This window comes from Sturnira hondurensis, unplaced genomic scaffold (genome assembly GCF_014824575.4).
Source record: "Sturnira hondurensis isolate 20B ecotype Veracruz unplaced genomic scaffold, ASM1482457v3 Scaffold0001538, whole genome shotgun sequence".
Taxonomy (NCBI): domain Eukaryota; kingdom Metazoa; phylum Chordata; class Mammalia; order Chiroptera; family Phyllostomidae; genus Sturnira; species Sturnira hondurensis.
The window spans coordinates 1,576,985-1,599,499 of NW_028074169.1; the positions used below are offsets into that span (position 1 = coordinate 1,576,985).

The following is a 22,515-nucleotide window of genomic DNA, read 5'->3' on the forward strand; positions in this document are numbered from 1 at the left end:
GGTATAAATACTTTAAGAACCTGGTATACATGAATATCCTATGGATTCTCCAGTTCAACTCCTAGAAGTGTAAACCAAGGGACACAGCCAATAATAGTGATATAAGCACTGTTCTTAATTGCCAAACACCAAGAAAACTCCACTGCCAACAACAGAAGGGGCAACTGAATTGTGGTTTATTCATACAAAAGAATGATCAGTGCAATGAAAAATAATTATGACAGCATTCAACAATATGAATGAATCTCACAAATTTGTGGGAAAGAAGCCAAACACTGCAGAATATATGCAGCAAAATTGCATTTATTTGAGGTTCAAAAACAGGTACAACTACACTATAAAGTCAGAATCAAGACAGCCATTAATTTGGCAAAGGAATGAAGGAAGGAGAGTGGGTAAACACAAAGTACTCTAGGTTACTGATAATATGTTTTCTAGACTGGGTGCTGGTTTCACGGGTTTTGAATTTATGATGGTCCACTGAGTCACATATTTATAATCCATGTACATTTCTGTGTATATGGACAAAATTACCAAGTCACCTTAAAAACAGACATTTAAATAAATACTAGTGGGTACCTAGTAAAGAACACTAACGGCTTAAGTTTAGTGAACACTGCTCTAAACCTTAGCTAAAGTATAAAGTCACCATTCTTACTTTTTTATTCCCCCTCACTCAAAGACACGCTCACTAATTTCAGACAGAGGAAGAGAGGAAGAGAGGAAGAGAGGAAGAGGGAGGGGGAAGGAAACATCGAAGAAACATCAATCGGTTACCTCTCCCATGCATAATTCATACAAAATGAATCATGGGGACCAACCCATGTCCTAGGCAGGCGCCCTGACCGGGAATCAAACCTGCACCTTTCAGCTTTCAGGAGGATGTACCAACCAACTGGGATATACCACTTTTTAAAAAAGGCCATAGCCCGTTTTAAAATTAGAAGGTAGGATTTCCGCCAAGATGGAGGCATAGGTGGAAACACTGTGCTTTCTCCCACAACCAAGTCTGAATACAACAAAGGTTGGGAGAACAAAGACATAGCCAAAGAACAGAAAATTGAATTATATGGAAGTCCGACAACAACAAACCGCTCAACCAGGACGGTAAGAGGGGCAGAGCCAGCAGCGGAGCAGGGTCCGGCAGGAAAGATCCCCCAACCTAGGCACACAGGCAGCCCGGACTCAGTCGGGGTGTGGGGCAGACTGACCGTGATCGCACATTCGCATAAAGTGAGACGGACCTTGCAGGCTCCAGCAGGCGAACCCAGTGGTGGAGGGCTGACAGCGGTGGCACATTCACATGCAGTGGGACAAAACACTTGGGCCCGGTGACGGTGGCAGCTATGGCAGCCGGGACCACCATTGCTCCTCTTTGACCCCGCCCTCAAGTAAAGCATCACAACCAAGTAACTGAGTTGCCCTGCTCTGGTGAACACCTAGGGCTCCAATCCTGATACAAAACAGGCACGCATAGTCCAAAAGATGGCTCAAGAAGAACGCAGCGCCCCAGGGCCGATAACTATAAGCGAAAAAGAAATAGCCAGCCTCTCAGATGCACAGTTCAAAACACTGGTCATCAGGATGCTCACAGAACTGGTTGATTATAGTCACAAATTAGAGGAACATATGAAGGCTAAACTAATTGAAATGAAGGAAAATGTCCAGGAAACCAATAGTGATGGAAAGGAAACTGGGACTCAAATCAATGGAATGGACCAGAAGGAAGAACGAAACATCCAACCAGAAAGGAATGAAGAAATGAGAATTCAAAAAAATGAGGAGAGGCTTAGGAACCTCAAGGACATCTTTAAATGTTTCAGCATCTGAATTATAGGGGTACCAGAAGGGGAAGACGAAGAACAACCAGTGGAAAATTTATTTGAACAAATAATAAAGGAGAACTTCTCCAATCTGGCAAAGGAAAGAGACTTCCAGGAAGTCCAGGAAGGGGGAGGTCCAGGAAGGGTACCAGAAGGGGGAAAGAAACAGCCACGAGTGGAAAACTTATTTGAAGAAATGATAAAGGAGAACTTCCCCAGTCTGGCAAAGGAAATAGACTTCCAGGAAATCCAGGAAGCTCAGAGAGTCCCGAAGAAGTTGGACCCAAGAAGGAACACACCAAGGCACATCATAATTACATTAGCCAAAATTAAAATGAAGGAGATAATCCTAGAAGCAGCAAGAGATAAGGGGACAGTCACCTACAAAGGAGTTCCTATCAGACTGTCAGTGGATTTCTCAAAAGAGGCCTTACAGGCAAGAAGGGGCTGGAAAAAAGTATTCCAAGTCATGAAATCCAAAGACCTACAGCCAAGATTGCTTTATCCAGCAAAGCTTTCATTTAGAATGGAAGGACAGATAAAGTGCTTCTCAGATAAGGTCAAGTTCAAGGAGTTCATCATCACCAAGCCCTTATTATATGAAAAGCTAAAGGGACTTATCTAAGAAAAAGAAGATGAAAAATATGAACAGTGAAAGGACAGCAAACTCACAGTTATTAACAACCACACCTAAAACAAAAGCAAACCAAGAGGGCAGCTAGATCAGTAGTGGAACCATAGAAATGAAGAACACATGGAGGGTTAGCAACAGGGGAGTGGGAGGAGGAGAAGGGGGGAGAAGGTACAGAAAATAGCATAGACAGTAGTTAGAAAATAGATAGCGGGGAGAGCAAGAATAGTAGGGGAAATATAGAATCTAAAGAATTTGAGACATGTGGTTATAAACTAAGTTGGGGAGAATGGTGGGGGAGGGAGTGTGCGGTTGGAGGGAAATGAAGGGGGGAATAGAACAACTCTAATGCTATAATCAATAAAATACATATACTAAAAAATAAATAAAATTAGATAGGTACATAGATAGGAAGAACATCTTTTCTTTTTAGTATATTTTATTGATTATGCCATTAGAGTTGTCCTATTCCCCCCCATTCCCCTCCACCCTGCACACCGCCCCTACCATGACCCCCTTTAGTTAATGTTCATGTGTCACAAGTTCTTTAGATTCTTTATTTCCCATACTATTCTTGCCCTCCCACCTATTTTCTACCTACTGTCTATGCTACTTATTCTCTGTATCTTCTCCCCCTCCCACTCCCCTGTTGCTAACCGTCCATGTGATCTCCATTTGTATGGTTCCGCTCCTGATGTAGCTATCCTCTTAGTTTGCTTTTGTTTTAGGAGTGGTTGTTAATAACTGTGAGTTTGCTGTCCTTTCACTGTTCATATTTTTATCTTTTTTCTTAGGTAAGTCCGTTTAACATTTCACATGGTAAGGGGTTGGTGATGATGAACTCCTTGAACTTGACCTTATCTGAGAAGCACTTTATCTGCCCTTCCATTCTAAATGAAAGCTTTGCTGGATAAAGCAATATTGGCTGTAGGTCCTTGCCTTTCATGATTTGGAATACTTCTTTCCAGGTCCTTCTTGGAAGGACCTGCTACATCTCTTTTGAGAAATCAGTTGACAGTCTGATAGGAACTCCTTTGTAGGTGACTGTCCCCTTATCTCTTGCTGCTTGTAGGATTCTCTCCTTCATTTTAATCTTGGCTAATGTAATTATGATGTGCCTTGGTGTGTTCCTTCTCAGGTCCAACTTCTTTGGGACTCTCTGAGCTTCCTGGACTTCCTGGAAGTCTATTTCCTTTGCCAGATTGGGGAAGTTCTCCTTTATTAGTTCTTCAAATAAATTTTCCACTGGTTGCTCTTCCTCTTTCCCTTCTGGTACCCCTATAATTTGGATGTTGGAATGTTTAAAGATGTCCTGGAGGTTCCTAAGCATCCCCTCATTTTTTTTAATTCTTGTTTCTTCATTCTTTTCTGTTTGATCATTTTTTTCTTCCTTCTGGTCCACTCTCTTGATTTCAGTCCCAATTTCCTTTCCATCACTATTGGTTTCCCGTGCATTTCCCCTCATTTCAATTAGTTTAGCCTTCATTTGTTCCTCTAATTTGTGACTAAAATCAAGCAGTTCTGTGAGCATCCTGATCAGCAGTGTCTTGAACTGTGCATCTGATAGGTGGGCTATCTCTTGATTGCTTACAAGTATTGGCTCTGGGGCTTTGAGCTGTTCTTGTGCTTGAGCCATAATGATTTGGTCTGTTCGCGCCTGTTACGTATGACGGACAGAGCCTTAGGTGTTCACCACCCTGGGATGACCCAGTCGCTGGGTTGTGATGCTGTATGTGGGGACAGGGTCATAGAGCAAGCAATGGCATTTATTCTGCTCTCACCCGGATTTTGGTCCCCTCTGCTGCTTCCCCCAAAGAAAACCTGGCCCCTCAGGTTCCGGCTCCCAGGTGTGTGGGCCTATGCACCCTCCAGGACACTGTGGGTCTCTCCTACAAACTCTGTGAGCCTGGGAGCTTCTCCCGGCACTTGCACCCCAAAAGTGTTTCCAATTGGTGCTTTTAGACTTTAATTCCCATCGCTGGGGCCCTAGCCTGCACGGTCTGTCTCACTCCTTTGCCTGGTTTATATGTGTGTGAATTTGTGACCGCGGTCAGCCAGCTGCCTTGCGCCCTCACTGGGTCCGCCCATTGCCTCCCCACGTGTGGGATCTGCTAACCGCCGCCTGTGTGCCTTGGTCTGTCTGGCCACTTTTTCTTGTGCGACCCCGCTCCGTCAGCCGCTGACTGTGCCCCTCTTACCTGTCTGGATGAACGGTTCATTGTTGTACAGCTCAATTTTTTGTGTTTTGGTTGTGTTTTTGTTACTAAAACGTTGTTGTCTTTAAATTTGGTTGTGCGAGGATACACAGTGTTTCCACCTACTCTTCCATCTTAGAAAGAACTTTTTGAGGAGGCTTTTAAAAAAAAAAGAGAGAGAGGGAGAGAGAAACATCCATCGATTGCATCCCACACCCACTCTGACCAGGGTTCAAATCACAACCCAGGCTGGGAAATTGAACCTGCAGCCTTCTAGTGTATGAGACAATGCTATAACCAACTAAGCCACCAGGCCAGGGCCATGGTCCTTACCTTTTATAATCACCTGATGCTTCTACAATTCCTCATGTCCTGCCCACTTATCTATGAATCTTAGGGATTGGGATCCTGCCATCATTATTAGTCTAAAGATCCCCAGATAATCACAATGTATAGACATAGCTGAGAACCACTCATCTAAAGAATAATGACTTCTGTTCTTCTCACAATGTGGAGACATAAACTACTGATGGCAGGAAGTCCAGAGATGGTTTTGGTGTCCTCATCATCAAGCCACCTCTGTTCTGATAGTGGAAATATTCCAATGGCAATAAGAAACACTGCCAATGGTATTAATCATTTTCACTTTTAAATGTAGTCATTATCATTGGGTCCGTTGACCTCTTTCCCCAGAAACCCAATTTGGACAAAGACTATCTCATATACTAAAGTTAAGGAAAAGTTCTGTTCTACCTTCACTCAATCTGATAGCTTTCAAATGAAAGTTTTGGAATAACCCCAAAACAGAGGTTACATTTCATTTTTCCATACAAATCCTTAGTTCCTGAAAATCAAGGCAAAAATTTCCTAAACAGATGTATCAGATTTTTGACTAACTTAGAAAATTCTGTACTTTTCAAATAAACTTTCATTATTAAATCAAAACTTTTATAGCCCAGAGATACCTTTCTTTAAATGGAATGTTTCCCTGTATTTGCTGTTAGACAGCTATGACATGAATTCCTCAACTGGGTAGAAAAAGGCATTCCTATCTCTCACTAGTCTCATATTTGTTTAGAAGTTGTTCTGTGGTGACAAGCAAGTAGAGGATGTAGTTGACAGACAATGAATGAAATACGCTGTTAGCCAGGAAAGAGGCTGAGCTGGCTCTATTTCTGGCAAGGACAATGCAAATGACACAGGTTTCATTTGCTGGCTCAGCTTTCTAAATCCCTGACAGGGACTTTCATCACATCAAGGAAACAGCACAGACTCGTTCCTGTTTCTGACTCCTTGCTTTTTATTCCTGGTCAGGTTACCACTTTCTTACCCCCTACCCCCCAAACCAACTTAACAAGAATTCAAAGGCAGAGAAATATCTGTACAGTTCTTTTTTAAGATTGTCAGTGACCTCCCTTTTCATTCTGTATCAAGGTGAAGAAATTTCTCTTTACTTGGCTATGATCAAAAGAACTGGACTGCTCCCTTTAGCAAAAAAACAAACAAGTAGCAAATTATAAAATTCATGCCTAGAAAATTTACCTCTCTTTTTTCAAATGTTAAAGTATTTCAGTTACCTTTAAGCAACTTTAACACATGCACTGATGTAAAGGTCAGTTTTGTCAGATTTTATCAATGTCAAAAAAAGATTTTTTTAAATAAATGCCTTTTAAAAAATACTTTAAAGTTAATGAAGGAAAACTTCCCCAATCTGATGAAGGAACTAGACATGCCAAGTTCAGGATGCTTGGAGGGTCCCAAAGTAGTTGGTTCCAAGAAGAAACACAGCAAGACACATCATAATTAAGTTCTCTAAGATTAAAGATAAGGAGAGAATCCTAGAAGCAGCAAGACAAAAGGAGAGAGTGACCTACAAAGGAGTTCCCATAAGACTGTCAGCTGATTTCACAAAAGACACCTTACAGGCAAGAAGGGGCTGGAAAGAAGATTTGGAAGTCATGAAAGGCAAGGACCTACAGCCAAGATTACTCTACCCAGGAAAGCTATCATTTAGAATGGAAGGGCAGATAAAGTGCTTCCCAGGTAAGGTCAAATTAAAGGAGTTCATCATCACTAAGCCCTTACTATATGAAATGTTAAAGGGACTTATCTAAGAAAAAGAAGATGATCAAAACCATAAGCAGTAAAATGACAACAAACTCACAACTATCAATAACTGAACCTAAAAAGAAAAACAAAAACTACGCAAACAACTAGAACAGGAACAATCAGAAAAATGGGTATCATATGGGGGATTATCAGTGGGGAGGGGGAGAATGGGGGGGAAGGTACAGGGAATAAGAAGGGTAATTGGTAGACACAGAATAGATGGTGGGGGTGGGGATGTTAAGAATAGTAGGAAATGGAGAGGCCAAAGAACTTATATGTACAACCCATGGACATGAACCAAAAGGCAGGGGAATGCTGAAGGGAGGGATGGTGCAGGGCAGAAGGGGATAAAGGAGAGGGGGAAAGTGGGACAACTATAATAGCATAATAAGTAAAATATACTTAAGAAAAGATTTTAATTCTTTCACCCTGGCTGGTGCTGCTCAGTGGATTGAGTGCAGGCCTGAAAATCAAAGGGGTGCAAGTTTGATTACCAGCCTAGGGCACATGCCTGTTTCAAGCCCCAGTAGGCAGCACGAGAGAGGAAACCGCACATTGATGTTTCTCTCCCTCTCTAAAAAATAAATAAATCTTTAAAAAAAGATTTTAATTTTTTATTTACTGGTCTTAGAAACAGACAGAAAGAGAAATATCAATTTGTTGTTCTACCCATCCATGCACTCACTGCTTGATCTCTGTATGTGCCCTGACTAGGGATCGAACCTGCAACCTAGGTGTATCAGGATGATACTTCAAGAAACTAAGCTACCTGGCCAGGGCTAAAAATGCATTTTAGAAGTACATATATTTGAACCAGTCGTAACATATTCCTGAGTACCTCATTAATTAATGAATTATATTAAATATATGGCACATGTTCACTGAATTCTTTAAAAGTTCTCAGAAGATGTGAAACCCTGAAGAGATCTCCTGTGAGCCATTTCCACCCTGTTTCTAGATAATGACGTAAAATCCAAAGAAAGCACTTCATAATAACACAGGCTGAGCCTTACAAATCCAAATGTTGCTAACAAAGACACAACCCGTAGAGTAGGTTCCATTTAAAGTTTAAAAGGGAAAAATTCAACCACACTGCCTAGGGATATACAGGGTTATGATGACCACAGAAGCCACTGCCATACAACTGTCACACTCTGCAGGTACATATGGGAGATATGAGGGACTATGACCAGAGGACATGAGTGACATCTGCAGTGCTGGCTGTGCTCTATATCATGAGATGAGTGCTGATTTCATAAGCATTTACTTCATAATTAATTGTTAAATTATAGGTATGTCTTACATACTTTTCTATATGTATATTTTTATATTTCAGTTTAAAATAGGCACCCAAAAATCCAATGTTTCACGGTAAAAAAAATTTCCAGTATGAAATAATTTGCAGTTTAAAAACTCATTATTCTAAGTAACACAAAACTGCCTACAGACACAGTTCAGTGTCTCTGGTCTAAAGCAAGAGATCCAAACCCCAGTGCTTACCAGACCCTAGCAAGGAATATCAAAAAGCAGAGCAAGTCTCACAGAGTAGGGCAAGAAGTACAAGCCCACTCTGAAAAAGGATAGCACTCATTTAGTGTAGACAGAGAACAGCAACTGGCATGTGTGGTAATGGAAGGTTCTTTCAAGAAGACAGAAAGAATGGCTTTTTCTCTTTTTAAGTATATTTTATTGATTATGCTACTACAATTCTCCCATTTTTTTCTCCCCTTTATCTCCCTCCATCCTACACACCCCTACACACACACCCCCCTCCAGCATTCCCCGCCTTAGTTCATGTCCATGGGCTGTACATATAATTTCTTTGGCTTCTCCATTTCCTATATTTTCCTTTTTTCTTTAAGATTTACTTTTAGACAGAACAGAAGGGAGAAAGAAAGAGGCAGAAAACATTAATGTGAGAGAAAAATATCAATGAGGTGCCTCTCAGCCTGCAACCTAGGCATGTGCCCTAACTTGGGAATCAAACCAACAACCACTTGGTTCACAGGCCAGTGCTCAATCCACTCAGTCACACCAGCCAGGGTTCCTATACTTCTCTTAACTCAACCCTCTATGTGTGTTGGGCCTACTAATTATGCTTATTCCCTGTATTTTTCCCCCATTCTCCTCCTCCCCACTGATAATCCCCCATATGATACCCATTTCTCTGATTCTGTCCCTGTTCTAGTTTGCTTAGTTTTTTTTGGGGGGGGGGTTTGGTTCACTTATTGATAGTTGTGAGTTTGTTGTCATTTTACTGCTTATGGTTTTGATCATCTTCTTTTTCTTAGATAAGTCCCTTTAACATTTCATATAGTAAGGGCTTAGTGATGATGAACTCCTTTAATTTGACCTTACCTGGGAAGCACTTTATCTGCCCTTCCATTCTAAATGATAGCTTTCCTGGGTAGAGTAATCTTGGCTGTAGGTCCTTGCCTTTCATGACTTCCAAATCTTCTTTCCAGCCCCTTCTTGCCTGTAAGGTGTCTTTTGTGAAATCAGCTGACAGTCTTATGGGAACTCCTTTGTAGGTCACTCTCTCCTTTTGTCTTGCTGCTTCTAGGATTCTCTTCTTATCTTTAATCTTAGGGAACTTAATTATGATGTGTCTTGCTGTGTTTCTTCTTGGAACCAACTACTTTGGGACCCTCCAAGCATCCTGAACTTGGCATGTCTAGTTCCTTCATCAGATTGGGGAAGTTTTCCTTCAATATTTGTTCAAATATTTCTTGTCCTCCTTCTTCAACTGTGGCATCCCTGTGATTCAAATGTTGGAACACTTAAAGTTGTCCCAGAGGTTCCTTAGCCTCTCCTCATTTTTTGGAATTTTTTTCTTCATTCTGTTCCAGCTGGGTGTTTATTTCTTCCTTTTGTTCCAAATCATTAAGTCGTGGTTTCCTTCCTTTCACTGTTGATTCCCTGTATATTTTCCTTTATTTTACTTTGTATAACCTTCTTTTCTTCCTTTATTTTGCAACCATACCCAACCATTTCTGTGAGCATCCTAATTACCAATATTTTGAACTGTGTACTCGATAGGCTGTCTATCTCCCTGTCACTTAGTTCTTTTTCTAGAGTTTTGATCTGTTCTTTCACTTCAGCCATATTTCTTTGTCCTAGCATACCTTTTACATTGTAAGGGGCAGAGCCTTAGGTATTCACCAGGGCTGGGCAAACCACTTTGCTGCATCATGGCACTATATGTTGGGGAGGGGTCTGAGAGGGAACAATGCCTCTTGCTCAGCTCTTGACCCACTTTCTGTCACTTCCCTTGCTTCCTACAAGTGGATTGTGCCCTTGCAGGTGCTGATGCCTGGGTGAATGCATTTGTATACATTCTATACAAACGCATTCTGTTCTATTCCAGGATCCCATGGGCCTCTCCAATGGACTCTCCCATGGGACTGGTAGTTTCTCCCACCTCTGCAACTCCCACAGATTTTTACAGCCAGAGGTTTTTGAGTCTTTAGTTTCCCACACTAGAACTCTGGGTTGCATGGTTTGTCTCGCTCCCCAGTTGTTCCTCCCAGCTTATCTGCAGAGAAATGTGGCACTGCCCAGTCCCCAGCTTCTGCCTCATCACACATTCTCTCCATCTGGCTTCCATTCTGCCCTTACTACCAGTCTGGATAAATGTTTCTTCTTTAACTCCTTGGTTGTTGGACTTACCTAGTTAGATTTTCTGGCATTTCTGGTTATTTTTGTTTTTAAATTGGTTGTTATCCTTCTTTTGATTATGTCAGGAAGAGAAGAGTATCTACCTATGCTTCCACCTTGGCTGGTCCAGAAGCAATAGCTTTTATATGACATCTCCCAATCTCTAATCACTGGCAACTATATAATTCAAATTTTATTTTAAAAAACACTGTGTAAATCAAACAAAATATGTTCACTGCCAGACAAAGACCAAGGGCTATCTTACTATACCTAAAGGCTTCTGTTTCTTCTCTGCTTTGAAGTCCACCCCTTAAAGTCCACCCCCTTCTCTCATTCAGAAAAATTTCATTGAGCACCTATTATGTGCCAGCAACAAGGGCAACAAAGATAAAAACTGCCCACTATATCTACTGTAGACTTTTAATGAATATCCAATCTGCTCCTTCCTATACCTTCCCATCTCCCAAAAATGACAAAACCTGGGAGAGGAGGCTGATATATTTCTCTTCTCTTTCTTTCAACCCCCATATCTAATCCTTTAGGAAATTCTGTCAGCTCTGTCATCCAACTATATCCAGAATCCAACCATTTATCAACTGTACCACCACCACCCTGGTCAAAGCTATCACTTTCTCTTACTCAGACACTCCTCATAATCTATTTGTACTCTTGCCCTCCTTACTGTCCACTCTCCATACCCTCGCCAAAGAGATTCTTATAAAACCAAAACTATTCTCCAACTACCACTCCTTTTCACTCATTGAAAAAGCCAAAGCTCTAACCATGGCCTAAGGACCTATAGTATCTAACCTCTCAACTAGACTTTAGCTGTCCTGAGACAAGGATCTGTGCTAAACAAACCTATTATTTCTTAAACTTTCATAATTTCCTGAAGTTTTTTAGTAAAATTCCTTCTTGAGAATATTTATCTTTGACAATCAAAGGGACTAGTAAATGGTTCAGGTACTAACAAGAGTTCATAACCCTTGACTCAGCAACTATATTCTAGAGATAAACTCCTACATGTGCAGAGACACAAATATTTCTTAACAGCTAAAGAGGAATAAGTTATTTCTACAAGTAGATGTGAGGAAAGCTGAGATTTTTTTCCAAAGCTAGACCAGCAGAAATGAAGCCAGAAGTTTATCCCACAAGTCCTCGCTCACAACAGGGAAATATGTTCAAGAGAGAGACCATTTTTTCTTCACAGAAGACCTACAATTGCATGGGCTCTAAAATCTAAAAATTAGGTAAAATTACACTATTACTTACTAGATGGGTCACTGTAGGCAAATTATTGAACTTTTTGAGTCTGTTTTATACGATGCTAAATGAGACTTGAGAGCACCCCCTTAGTGGATGTAAAGGCTATAATTAATGCAGGGGCCTAGCACATAATAAACACTCAATATGGTAGTTCTAAGGCCTATGAGGCTGGCACCACTAGCCTCAAAGCTCTGCCCATGACCAAAGAGTATCCCCACTCTCTGACAGGCCACAGTTCTTCTGGCTCAACATTCAGAATCAGGGGCACTCTGGCAGCATGACACATAATGCTTTTGGCTTAACACCAAAACCTTTTCAATGGACAGCCATGTCTAAAAGCATAAAAAGGTTCTCAGGACAATTTGGCTTGTTTTTTAAAAATCACTTTACAGACACTTGTAATTTGTCAGGTTAAGAATACCAGCCCCATAGCTGGAGCCTACATTTGCTGATTGTTAAAGCATCTCAATTAGTAAAGCTGAGTTTTTGTTTTGTTTGCAAAGATAACATTAATGGTGCCAAAAGAAAAAGAGCAGTGCAACAAATACAAATCATCAGGCCATTTTCACAACCATGAGGCTTCAGTATACCACTCAAATGAGAAGTCCTCCTCCCACAAAAATGATACTCACCAATGGCCCTGCGGAAGTTCTCCATCAGCACTTCTGTCTTCTTGATCTCTGTAGAGTAAACTTCACTCCCCACCATGGGACAGAAAGGCACCTTACTACCCAGCTCCTGAGCAATAGCCAGAGCTAGAGCTGTCTTCAAAGAAAACAAAGAAAATGAACTTGTTTTACATTCTTGAAAACATGATCATTCAGAGACATATGCTTAAAAAAAAAAGATTAACCAGGAACAACTGAAAATCTAGTCCTTTTAGTTTTAATATCATTTGGCACATTTCACACAATAAATGTTTGATGACTCTTGTAGATCTACAACGTAAATGGCATTTTAAACCACCCTTGTAATTACAAGTTATCATTTACTGAGACGTAGTACAGACCTAACTCTAAATGCTTCACATGAGCCACCCACTCACCCTATGAATTAGATACTACTAATACTCTCACCTCTTTATAAATGATGAAACTGAGACACAGAGAGATTAAATAACACATTCTAGGTGCTAACACTAAAAAAGTTATAGAGATCATATTCCCATAATTAGTACAGGCTTCTAAAACTATTCCCTCTGTATCAAAACAGGGTCCTTCACCTAATTACTCAGAACACTATTGGATCTTTGTGATAACTGCTTTCTGTTTATACAGGTACAAGAAGACAACCCACTGGAAATCAGTAAGTTATGTGATGTCCACTTTATATTAAGCAGCCTGCACATAATGAATACATGAGGTAGAATTCTGAAGCTTGACTAGTATTCACTTGAACATACAAGTGTAGTTAAACTACAAGTTGATTTTTAGTAAAATAACTATAGTTGTCAGATACTAAACAGAACCCCATATAATATATGCATGGTCAAATTAACAGGTACAAAAGCCAGTCCTTCAAAGCTGGTACAGGACTAAAAAATGCCATGTCCTTTTAATGCCATTTTCATATTTCTTTAACAAGAGTCTGAGTAAGGTCAGTTCCCAAGGTATATGGGCTAAGGAAGAAAACAAGCTTGCTACTAAAGAACACCACAGTGGCTCTCTGATAGTGTTTATTTTATCTTAATTTTTAAAAAATCCAAACTTTCATCTGTTAAACCTTGATTAAATTTTAAAGACTAAATACAATTTTAAAATAGCATTTTATTTATTGATTTGAGAGAGAGAGATCAAGGGGTGAGGTGGGAGAGAGTGAGAGAAGGGGAAAGAGAGGAGAGAGAGACACACACACTTACTTGTTGTTCTGATTTATTTTTGTATTCTTTGGTTGATTCTTGCATGTGCTCTGACTGGGGATTGAGCCTGCAAACTTGAGGTACTGAGATGATGCTATAACCAACTGAGCTACCAGGCCAAGGCTGAGACTATTTTAAAATTGGCCCAGTAAAGGTTCTGCTTAGATTTTCTTTTCAATGCTCCTTTGATGATAGTTTTTGAGACATAAAATCCTCTAGAAATCAGCATATAGTATAGCACAAAAAGCACTGGCCCGAGAGGGAGAAACTGGACTTTTATCCTGGTTCTGCCCCTAATTTTCAGTGTGACCCTGGACACAGCACAAATCTCTGGTGCCCAATTTCCTCATCTAGCAAATGAAAGTCCGCTTTTAGATCACAGACTGCTTCTGTTTTGCCTGGCACAGTCTCATGTGTGTTTTTAAACTCAATTTGTAGCTACCTTTTGAATGGTGGCAACTTTCGAATAAAAATCCAGCTGTTTGCAGGCATACCTCAGAAATAATGCAAGTTCTGTTCCAGACCACTGCAATAAAGTGAATATTACAATAAAGTAAATTGTAATATTTTTGCTGGTGGAGGGTCTTGCCTTCAATTTATAAAAACACAGAATCTATGAAGGGCAATAAAACAAATTATGCCGATAGTCACAGTCTTCTGAGAAACTAGAAGGTCTGGCTACAATCAATCCTCATTACCATGTGGCAGAACCTGGCGTGAACCCCCAAAAGCAGCTGCCTCCTTTAGGGAGAGACTGATGTTCTGGCCCATCATAGCTGCACTGCTTCCTGGAGCTTACTTGCACCCAGGTGCTTCACTCATCCCTACTGCTTGTCTAAGTAGACATCTCAATTTGTGATCTCGAGGGTGATACCTTTAAAACTGTTACGTTCTAGTATTCTAAGAGTGAAGAAAACATTTCTGGAGCATGAAGGAACATATTGAGAAAAGTGGCACTCTAACATCAGGCCTTCCAATGGGATCCACAGGCTGGCCACTCGCACCTTACATCTAAATCTTGCCACCTTCTGAAATAAGCCAGGTGTTGAAGGACAAATACCATATGATCTCACCTTTAACAGGAAGCTAAACAACAAAACAAACAAGCAAGCAAAATACAACCAAAGACACTGAAACAGAGGACAGGGAGACAGCGACCAGAGGGGAGAGGGGAGGGAATTTCAGGGAAAATAGGGGAGGGATTTAGAGGAACATATATAAAGGATACATGGTCAACAACTGAGAAGGGTGGAAATGGGAGGGAGTGGGGAGCACAGGGGGTGGGATGGGATGGGAGTAATAGATAGAAAACTGTACTTGAAAAATAATTAAATAAATTTAAAAAAAAAGAAAAAAAAATCTTGCCACTTTCTCATTCAATCCTCTTTGTTATCCAGGTGTCTCTGCAGGCTCCATTCCCTACCCACAGCCACAATCTAAAAGATAGTGATTGTATCTGATTCTGTGGCATCCCCCCATCGCTACTTAATACAAAAGAGGTAATCAATATACTTCCACTGAAGTGTGATAAATGCATGATTAAGAAATGCTTCAGGTGTGTCTAGCTTCCACCAGTTAAAGACTCCCAGCCCTGGCTGGCATGGCTCAGTGGACTGAGCACTGGTCTGTGAACCAAAAGGTCACCATTTAAATTCCCAGTCAGGGCACATGCCTGGGTTGTGGGCCAGGTCCCAGTTGGGGGCATTCAAGAGGCAACCGATCAATATGTCTCTCACCCATTGATGTTTCTCTCCCTCTCTACAAAAATAAATCAATAAAATCTTAAAAAAAAAAAAAATAAAGGCTCCCAGAAGGCAGGTACATGATATGGCTACAATACCATACCTACATCTACTATAGACAGTGCTAGGTCAGTTGCATGAGAGATCTCACTGAATCCTCCCAACCAGCTGAACTTGATAATCTAGTTGGCTTTTTATAGCTTTAGAAACTGAAACTTAAAAGTTACCAACTCACCCAAGGCTAAACAGTTAGCAAGCAGCAGAGCCAGGATGCAACCCCCAATCTCCAAACACATTATTTCTTTGTGCTTACCTCCACCCCTCATCCATGCAAGTGGCATACAAAAAAGAGATGGTTGCTAAAAGAAGATTAATCTACTTTATTTTCAACCTCATCTGAATATCTTTTTCTAAAACCCAAACACATTGTCCTGTTATTCAAGTTTTGAGATCCTCGAAAAGGGAACATCTATATGAAACATTTATTTGCATCTCTAAATAAGCACTGTATTCTCCTGCCTGTCACTCAGTTAAGTCGCCTAAATTTGGGGGCCCATCAGCATACTAAAAGTGTTACCACATGCCTTCCTAAACATTAAAAGGAACTGGGTAAACCTGTAAGTGCTGAGAAGTTCTCACATTTTCTATGAGAAAAATAGTATATTACAAGAGAAATGAAGAACTTATGCTTCCAGCAATATGGCACACTACAGTCATTAGAAATCCTTCCTTTTACTAAATACCTAGAAATAAATAAATAACAAACCCAAACTAATAAACCTACATTACCTCAAAAGTTTGAAGGGTGATGGACAGATACCAGAAACCCAGCAAGGTGTAGTGTTAAGGCAGAAACCCTTCAATAAAAAGGACCCTTAAAGGGCCATGAAGGTAGACAATAAAAAAAATCTCCTTGAGGTACAAGGTATAAACTTGTCAGTCTTGTCTTTGCTCTGGGTGAGGAGAGAAAGTCTCCCCAGCATTCTCTCAAACAGATTTAGGATTGGTCTTTACACTACCTGATGGCCAGAAAACCCAAGACAAAAACTTCACATTAAGTGCCCAGGATCAGTAGCATAGCAAGGCTCTCATATGTCCTCTAAGAAAGCACTCAGTCCTAACTTTAGACTAGAGAAGCTTCACAGATTTGCTATGATTTAACCGTGATTTCCTAATCACAGTTAAACGTGATTTCAAAAGCAGATACAGAATACAAAAAATTGTTTCATGAACAAGGAACAAGAGGCTATCGAAAATAGCTACATTTTGAAGGAAAGAAAAATAATACGACTTTAAGGAGTGCTTCATCTTCACAAAAATAAATGAACAAAAAGCAAGCTAAAATATGTAGAAAAAATGCCATTTTGAAAATCACTGCTTTCTACTATCAGTAAGACAAGAAATAAGTGAAGAAGATGTGGAGAAAAGGGAATTCTCGTACAAACTGGTAGTAACATAAATTGGTGCAGCCACTATGAAAAACAATATGGAGGTTCCTCAAAAAATCAACAGAGCTCTGGCTGGTGTGGCTTAGGGGATTGAACACTGGCCTGTAAACCAAAGGGTCGCCAGTTTGATTCCCAGTCAGAATACATGCCTGGGTTGTGGGCCAGGTCCCCAGTTGGTGGCACATGAGAGGCAACCACATATTGACCCTCTCTTTCTCCCTCCCTTCCCCTCTCTAAAAATAAAAAAATAAAAAATATATTTTTAAAAACAAAAAGCATTTTTTTAAATCTTTAAAAAAATTAAGAATAGAACTACCATATGACCCAGCAATCGCTTTTCTGGGTATCTACTTGAAAAATTTGAAAACACTTATCCATAAAATTATAGATGTACCCCTATGCTCACTGCAGCATTATTCACAATAGCCAAGACATGAAATGAATGACTGGATAAAGACATGATATACATATTAAAAATGAAATACTACTCAGCCTTAAAAAAGATGAAATAATGCCATTTGCAACCACATGGGTGGCTCTTGAGAGCATGATGCTTAAATAGTCAGATGGAAAAAAACAAGAACCATATGAATTCACTTATATGTGGGATATAAAACAAAAATCAACAAAGACACAAAACAAATAAATTTTAAAAAACAAACTAATAGATACAGACAACAGAATGGTGGTTATCAGAGAAGGGGAATAGGAGGAGGATAAAGAGGGTAGAGGGGATCAAATACATGGTGACAGAAGGAGACTAGACATCAGGTAGTGGCCAAACAATGGTGTACACATAAGTCATATTACGTAAGTTGTACACCTGAAATGTATATAATAAATATTATTATTAAACAATGTTATCCAATAAATTTAATAAAAACAACCCCATTTTTGCAACCACCAATGTGATAACTGATAAGCAATGACCATCAATGAATGCTACACCCACGGGAGGAAAGAATATTCAAAATATCTCAACATGTCACTTCACAGATTACTCATTAATTATAAAGGAAACCAGTACCTTCACAGCAGAATTTGGCACCAGCCAAATTCTGTTGTAAAGCAATGGAAGGACACAACATCACCTGTGCAACGTTGTGCCAGTGTTTAATATTTAACAAAATCACTGTAGAATAGCTGTAGGATATTACAAAACAGCTGTACTGGATTCTTCAAAAATGTCAATGCCATAAAAGAAAACAAAAGAATTCTGGGGAGGGTAACTGTTCTAGATAAAGAGAAACTACAGAGACATAACAATGAATGCAATGTGAGATCTTTGCTATATTTGAATTTTAAAAATATTAAAAAATGAAATACTGGAACAATTAGGAGAAATTTTACCATAAATTAGACATCTGCTAATACTGTTAACAACATTAAATTTCTTGGGTGTAATGACAGTATCCTGGTAATCTAGGAAAATGTCCTTGTATTTACTTTCAAATGATTTAGAATTACGTAAACAAAAAGCATATGCCACAAAATATTTACAATTAGTCATTTATTCATTTATGTGTAGGGAATACAGAGGATCATCATACTGTTCTTTCTATTCCTTTGTAGGTTTCAAAATATTCAAAATGAAAAAGAAAAAATATTCAATGAATTGGATTAAATAGCAGTTTAGTGACAGCTTACCAGACAATTAAATTGGAAGCAAGGTCTAAAGAAACTATAGCAAAGTAAAATGAAATAAAGTAAAAAAGATAAGCCCTGACTGGTGTAGCTAAGTGGACTGAGCGCGGGCTGCGAACCAGACGATCGCGGTTCGATTCCCAGTCAGGGCACATGCCTGGGTTGCAGGCCGGTTGCAGGCCAGTTCCCGGCAGGGACCAGTTCCCAGCAGGGGATGCACCAAAAGCAACCATACATTGATGTTTCTCTTCCTCTCTCCTTCCCTTCCCCTCTAAAAAAGATAAATAAATAAATATAAAAAAAAAAAGATAAGAAATGTGAAAAAGAGGTCAAAAGACAAGACAAAATGAAAAGTTCTAGCCCAGGGTTTCCCAATCTGGCTACTACTGACATTTTGAGCCAGATAATTCCGTGTTGTAGGGACTATCCTGTGCACACTGTAAGATATTTAACAGTACCCATGGTCTCCACCTATGAGATGCCTGTAGCACTGCCCATGTGACCAAGTTATGACAACCAAAACTGTCTCTAGACACTGTCTCTACACAAATGTCCCCTGGCAGGCAGGTTTAAAGGGGTGGGGTAGGGTGGTGGCAAAACAACCCCAGGTAGAAAACCTTTGCAGTAAAACTTAGCAACAAACTGAATTTCTAGGAGGAGAAAACTAAGAGAACAGGGCAAGGCAATTTCTGAAGAGATAAAGGCTGACAATTTCCCAAGATTCATTAGAGACATAATAGTCAGACTCAAAAAGCACAATTAATATTAAGCCCAATAAATAAAAATAAATTCACTGTTCAACACAGCCAAACACTGAAACCAAAAATATCTTAAAAACATCCAAGAAAAAAACCCCAAAAGCCCTCAAAATTAAGCTTCTCAAAAGCAAAAATAGAAGACAACAGGTACCATTGAGATACCATTGAGAGAAGAACTACCAAGGAAAAATTAGCTGTCAACTGAACTATACATCCAACATTTCAAAACAAGGGGAACATAACAAATACAACCCTTACTTTGTCACTAATAAACTTTTAGAAGAAACTTCTAAATGATATACTTTAGGAAGAAGAAACATGGAGTATTAGGGTCTAAGATGTAAGAATAGAAAGCAAATAAATGGTAAATTCATTAGACGAGCTAATATTACTTGCAGAGGTAATGAAAGTTCATTTATATGTTAAAATTAAAAAAAAAATTTCCACAAACACAGCACTTCTTTATTATAAGACACCAATATAAGAGACACCATCAATTCAATTTATGATTTCAAATAATAATTAAAGTCATTACCTCACAACTGACCAGTTTAATAACTGCCTCTAATAGGGCATGTGCCACTATATCAGAAAGGCTAAGGGACCTTTCTCAGGTCTCCTGGAAAGTCAGCAACAGTGCTGGAATTTAAAGCCTATTTCTTTATAGCAAGTCTTGTTGGCAAAAGTCCAACCATTATTAATATGAGTATGGTTTGAGCGACATCGATGTAAACTGACAGCTAAGGCAAGTGGGCTAGAATGTGCATGCACAAACAATGATGACTTGACTTTACTAGTCAGTGGGGGCAGTAGAAACCATTGAGTGAGCACGTGTATTGTGTGGCTGTTGCATTCAAAATGAGTGAACAAGTAGAGCAAGAATCTGCATCAAATTTTGCATTAAGCTTGAATATTCCTCCCCGGAAGCTATTCAGATGATTCAGAAGGCCGCAGCTATAGGCAACTGGTGATTGGCAGCTTCATCACGACAGTGTGCCCACCCATGCATCACGTTTGGAGCAGTTTTTTGACGAGCCATCAAATCACCCAGGTGACTCACCCCGCTTACAGCCCAGATATGGCATCCTGGGACTTCTGGCTTTTCCCCAAACTAAAACCACCTTTGAAAGGGAAGAGATTTCAGACCATCAGTGAGAATCAGGAAAATGTGACGGAGCAGCTGATGGTGACTGAGAGAATTGTGTGAGGTTCCTAGGTGCCTATTTTGAAGGGGTCTGAAGTGTCACTGTCATGCATACACTGTTTCTTCTTTCTTGTATCTTCTTCAATAAATGTCTCATTTTTTGTATTACATGGCTAGATAGATACCTTCTGAACAAACCTCTTGAACAATCCCAAGCTGTAACTCTTTCCTGTACCATGTAGCCCTTTTGAAAAAGCAGCAGGGCTCAGACTGGGGGACTTAGGGCATTTCAAGTATCTAGCCACTCCCCTAATGAATCCCTCATGCAAAACCCTTTTCTTCCCTGCAAAGTCAACTCCACTCCTCTCCCTATTCTGCAGGACAAAGGTCATGAATCAACCTGTCCAGCTTTGCCAACGCTTATTGTGCCTCCTGCTCTATTTCCAACTGTATTTAGGATCAGTGTTCAACTGGAGCATTTTTTGGGCTGTCAACGTTTCCTCTTTCTGCCCTGAAAGCCCCTTGAAGATAAAAATCATATCTGCAATTCCTTCCAACTTCCTTTTTCCCTCCATCTCTCACACAGCCAGAATAGTTATGGATAAAGTTAGCATTCAGAAAAATGCTTGCTGATTGGTTTTCTTCGCCCCTCCAGATGCCACTCAGCCCTAGACAAACAGAAATGTATTTCCAGAGAAAAGCAGACTTGAAAGAGATACAAGTCAAATTTTAAAGACAATGAGATCATTCCGAGGACTTCATTCTCTCTTCTCTAGAGGTCATCCAAGATAATCTGGATTTCAGAAGCACTGGATTTTAGATACTCAGTTGTAGTATTGCACATTAGTTTTAAAAACATACATATAACCAATTTAGATAAACAAAGACTAGTTAAGACATAAATTTAATGTGGCTTAGACATTAAGATCATTCTTTTGGGTAGACTAAAAAAAATAAGAGAAAATGAGTACCTTGCCAGTTCCAGGAGGCCCTGCCAACAAGACAGCTCTTCCAGCCATTTTCTTGCTTTTGATTAATTCTACTATCACACCACATGCCTAGACACCACAAAGGAAATAAAAAATCAGTATTAAAGTGTTTCACAGGGGGAAAATGTCCAGTTTCTGGTCCAAACAATTCACATACTAATTCAACTAACATTGCACTGCCAATATACTGCAGGCACTGTTCTAGGTGCTGGAGACAGTGGAGGGCAAGACAGAAAAGCCTTGTGCTTAAGGAGCACCTATCCCTGTGGAGGAGAAAATCACAAAGACATTGTACAAGATCACTACCATGAAGAACAAAGGGTAATGATATAGTGAATGCCTGGGGCAGAGGTTACTCTAGAAAGAGTGATCTGGGAAGACCTCTCTGATGACAATATATTTGATATGCAAAGCTCTGAGCAAGGCAGAGTTAGAATTACATTCAACTCTGGAAACAGCAAATTCAAAATACAGAAATGAGCTTAGTGTGTGCAAGGGACAGAAAGACTATATACAGTGACCAAGGTACAGTGAATAAGGAGAATGGAAAGATGATGTTGAAAGACAGGCAGAGGGCAGCACTCAGAACAGAATGTTAAGAGCCCACATTAAAGTTTGGATTTTATTGTACATGTAATGGGAAGCTAATGAAAAGGTATTAGGCTATGTGTCATGTTATAATGATTTGTTTCTAAAAGATCTTGTCCTGGATGGTGTGGTTGATGGACTGAGTGCCAGCCTAAGAACGTCATAGGTTTGATTCCCAGTCAGGGCACATGCCTGGGTTGCATGCCAGATTCCTAGTTGGGGATGTGAGAGCAACCCATTGTTTCTCTCACACACCACTATTTTTGTCCCTCTCTTTCTCTGTCCCTTCCCCTCTCTCTAAAAATAAAATCTATTTTAAAAGATCTTGATGGCTACTGTGTGGAGACAGTAGAAATACAAATGAGGGCAGTGACTTTTAGCCTGGGGACCAGATATAGACTATAGGAGCCCACACACTTCCTAAAAATGGAAATGAAATTGGAAGCAAAATTATGCATGTGTTTACATGTGCATTTTTTGATTCACAGCTTTTATCAGATTCCCAAATTAACTTATTAAGGTTTAAGAATCAATGACATACACTACTAGTTGACCATCAGTTAAGTGTCCCAGAATGCTGCATGTGAGGTTAAACCTGTGGCACAAGATTCACTGAATGCCTTTCAAATATTCAAGATCAATTTCTTGCCTTAGCTCTTCTCT

General features: G+C 39.8%; 1 protein-coding gene across 1 annotated transcript in view; it reads right to left on the reverse strand.

The window, feature by feature from the left end:
- RUVBL1 (RuvB like AAA ATPase 1) overlaps positions 1-22,515 on the reverse strand; it is an 84,197-nt gene that overhangs the window by 33,469 nt on the left and 28,213 nt on the right. Inside the window, exons 3-4 of the mRNA XM_037030155.1 lie at positions 21,247-21,333; positions 12,314-12,446 (exon numbers count right to left, since the gene is read on the reverse strand). Coding sequence (XP_036886050.1) covers positions 12,314-12,446; positions 21,247-21,333 — 220 coding nt within the window. The remainder of the gene's footprint in view (positions 1-12,313; positions 12,447-21,246; positions 21,334-22,515) is intronic.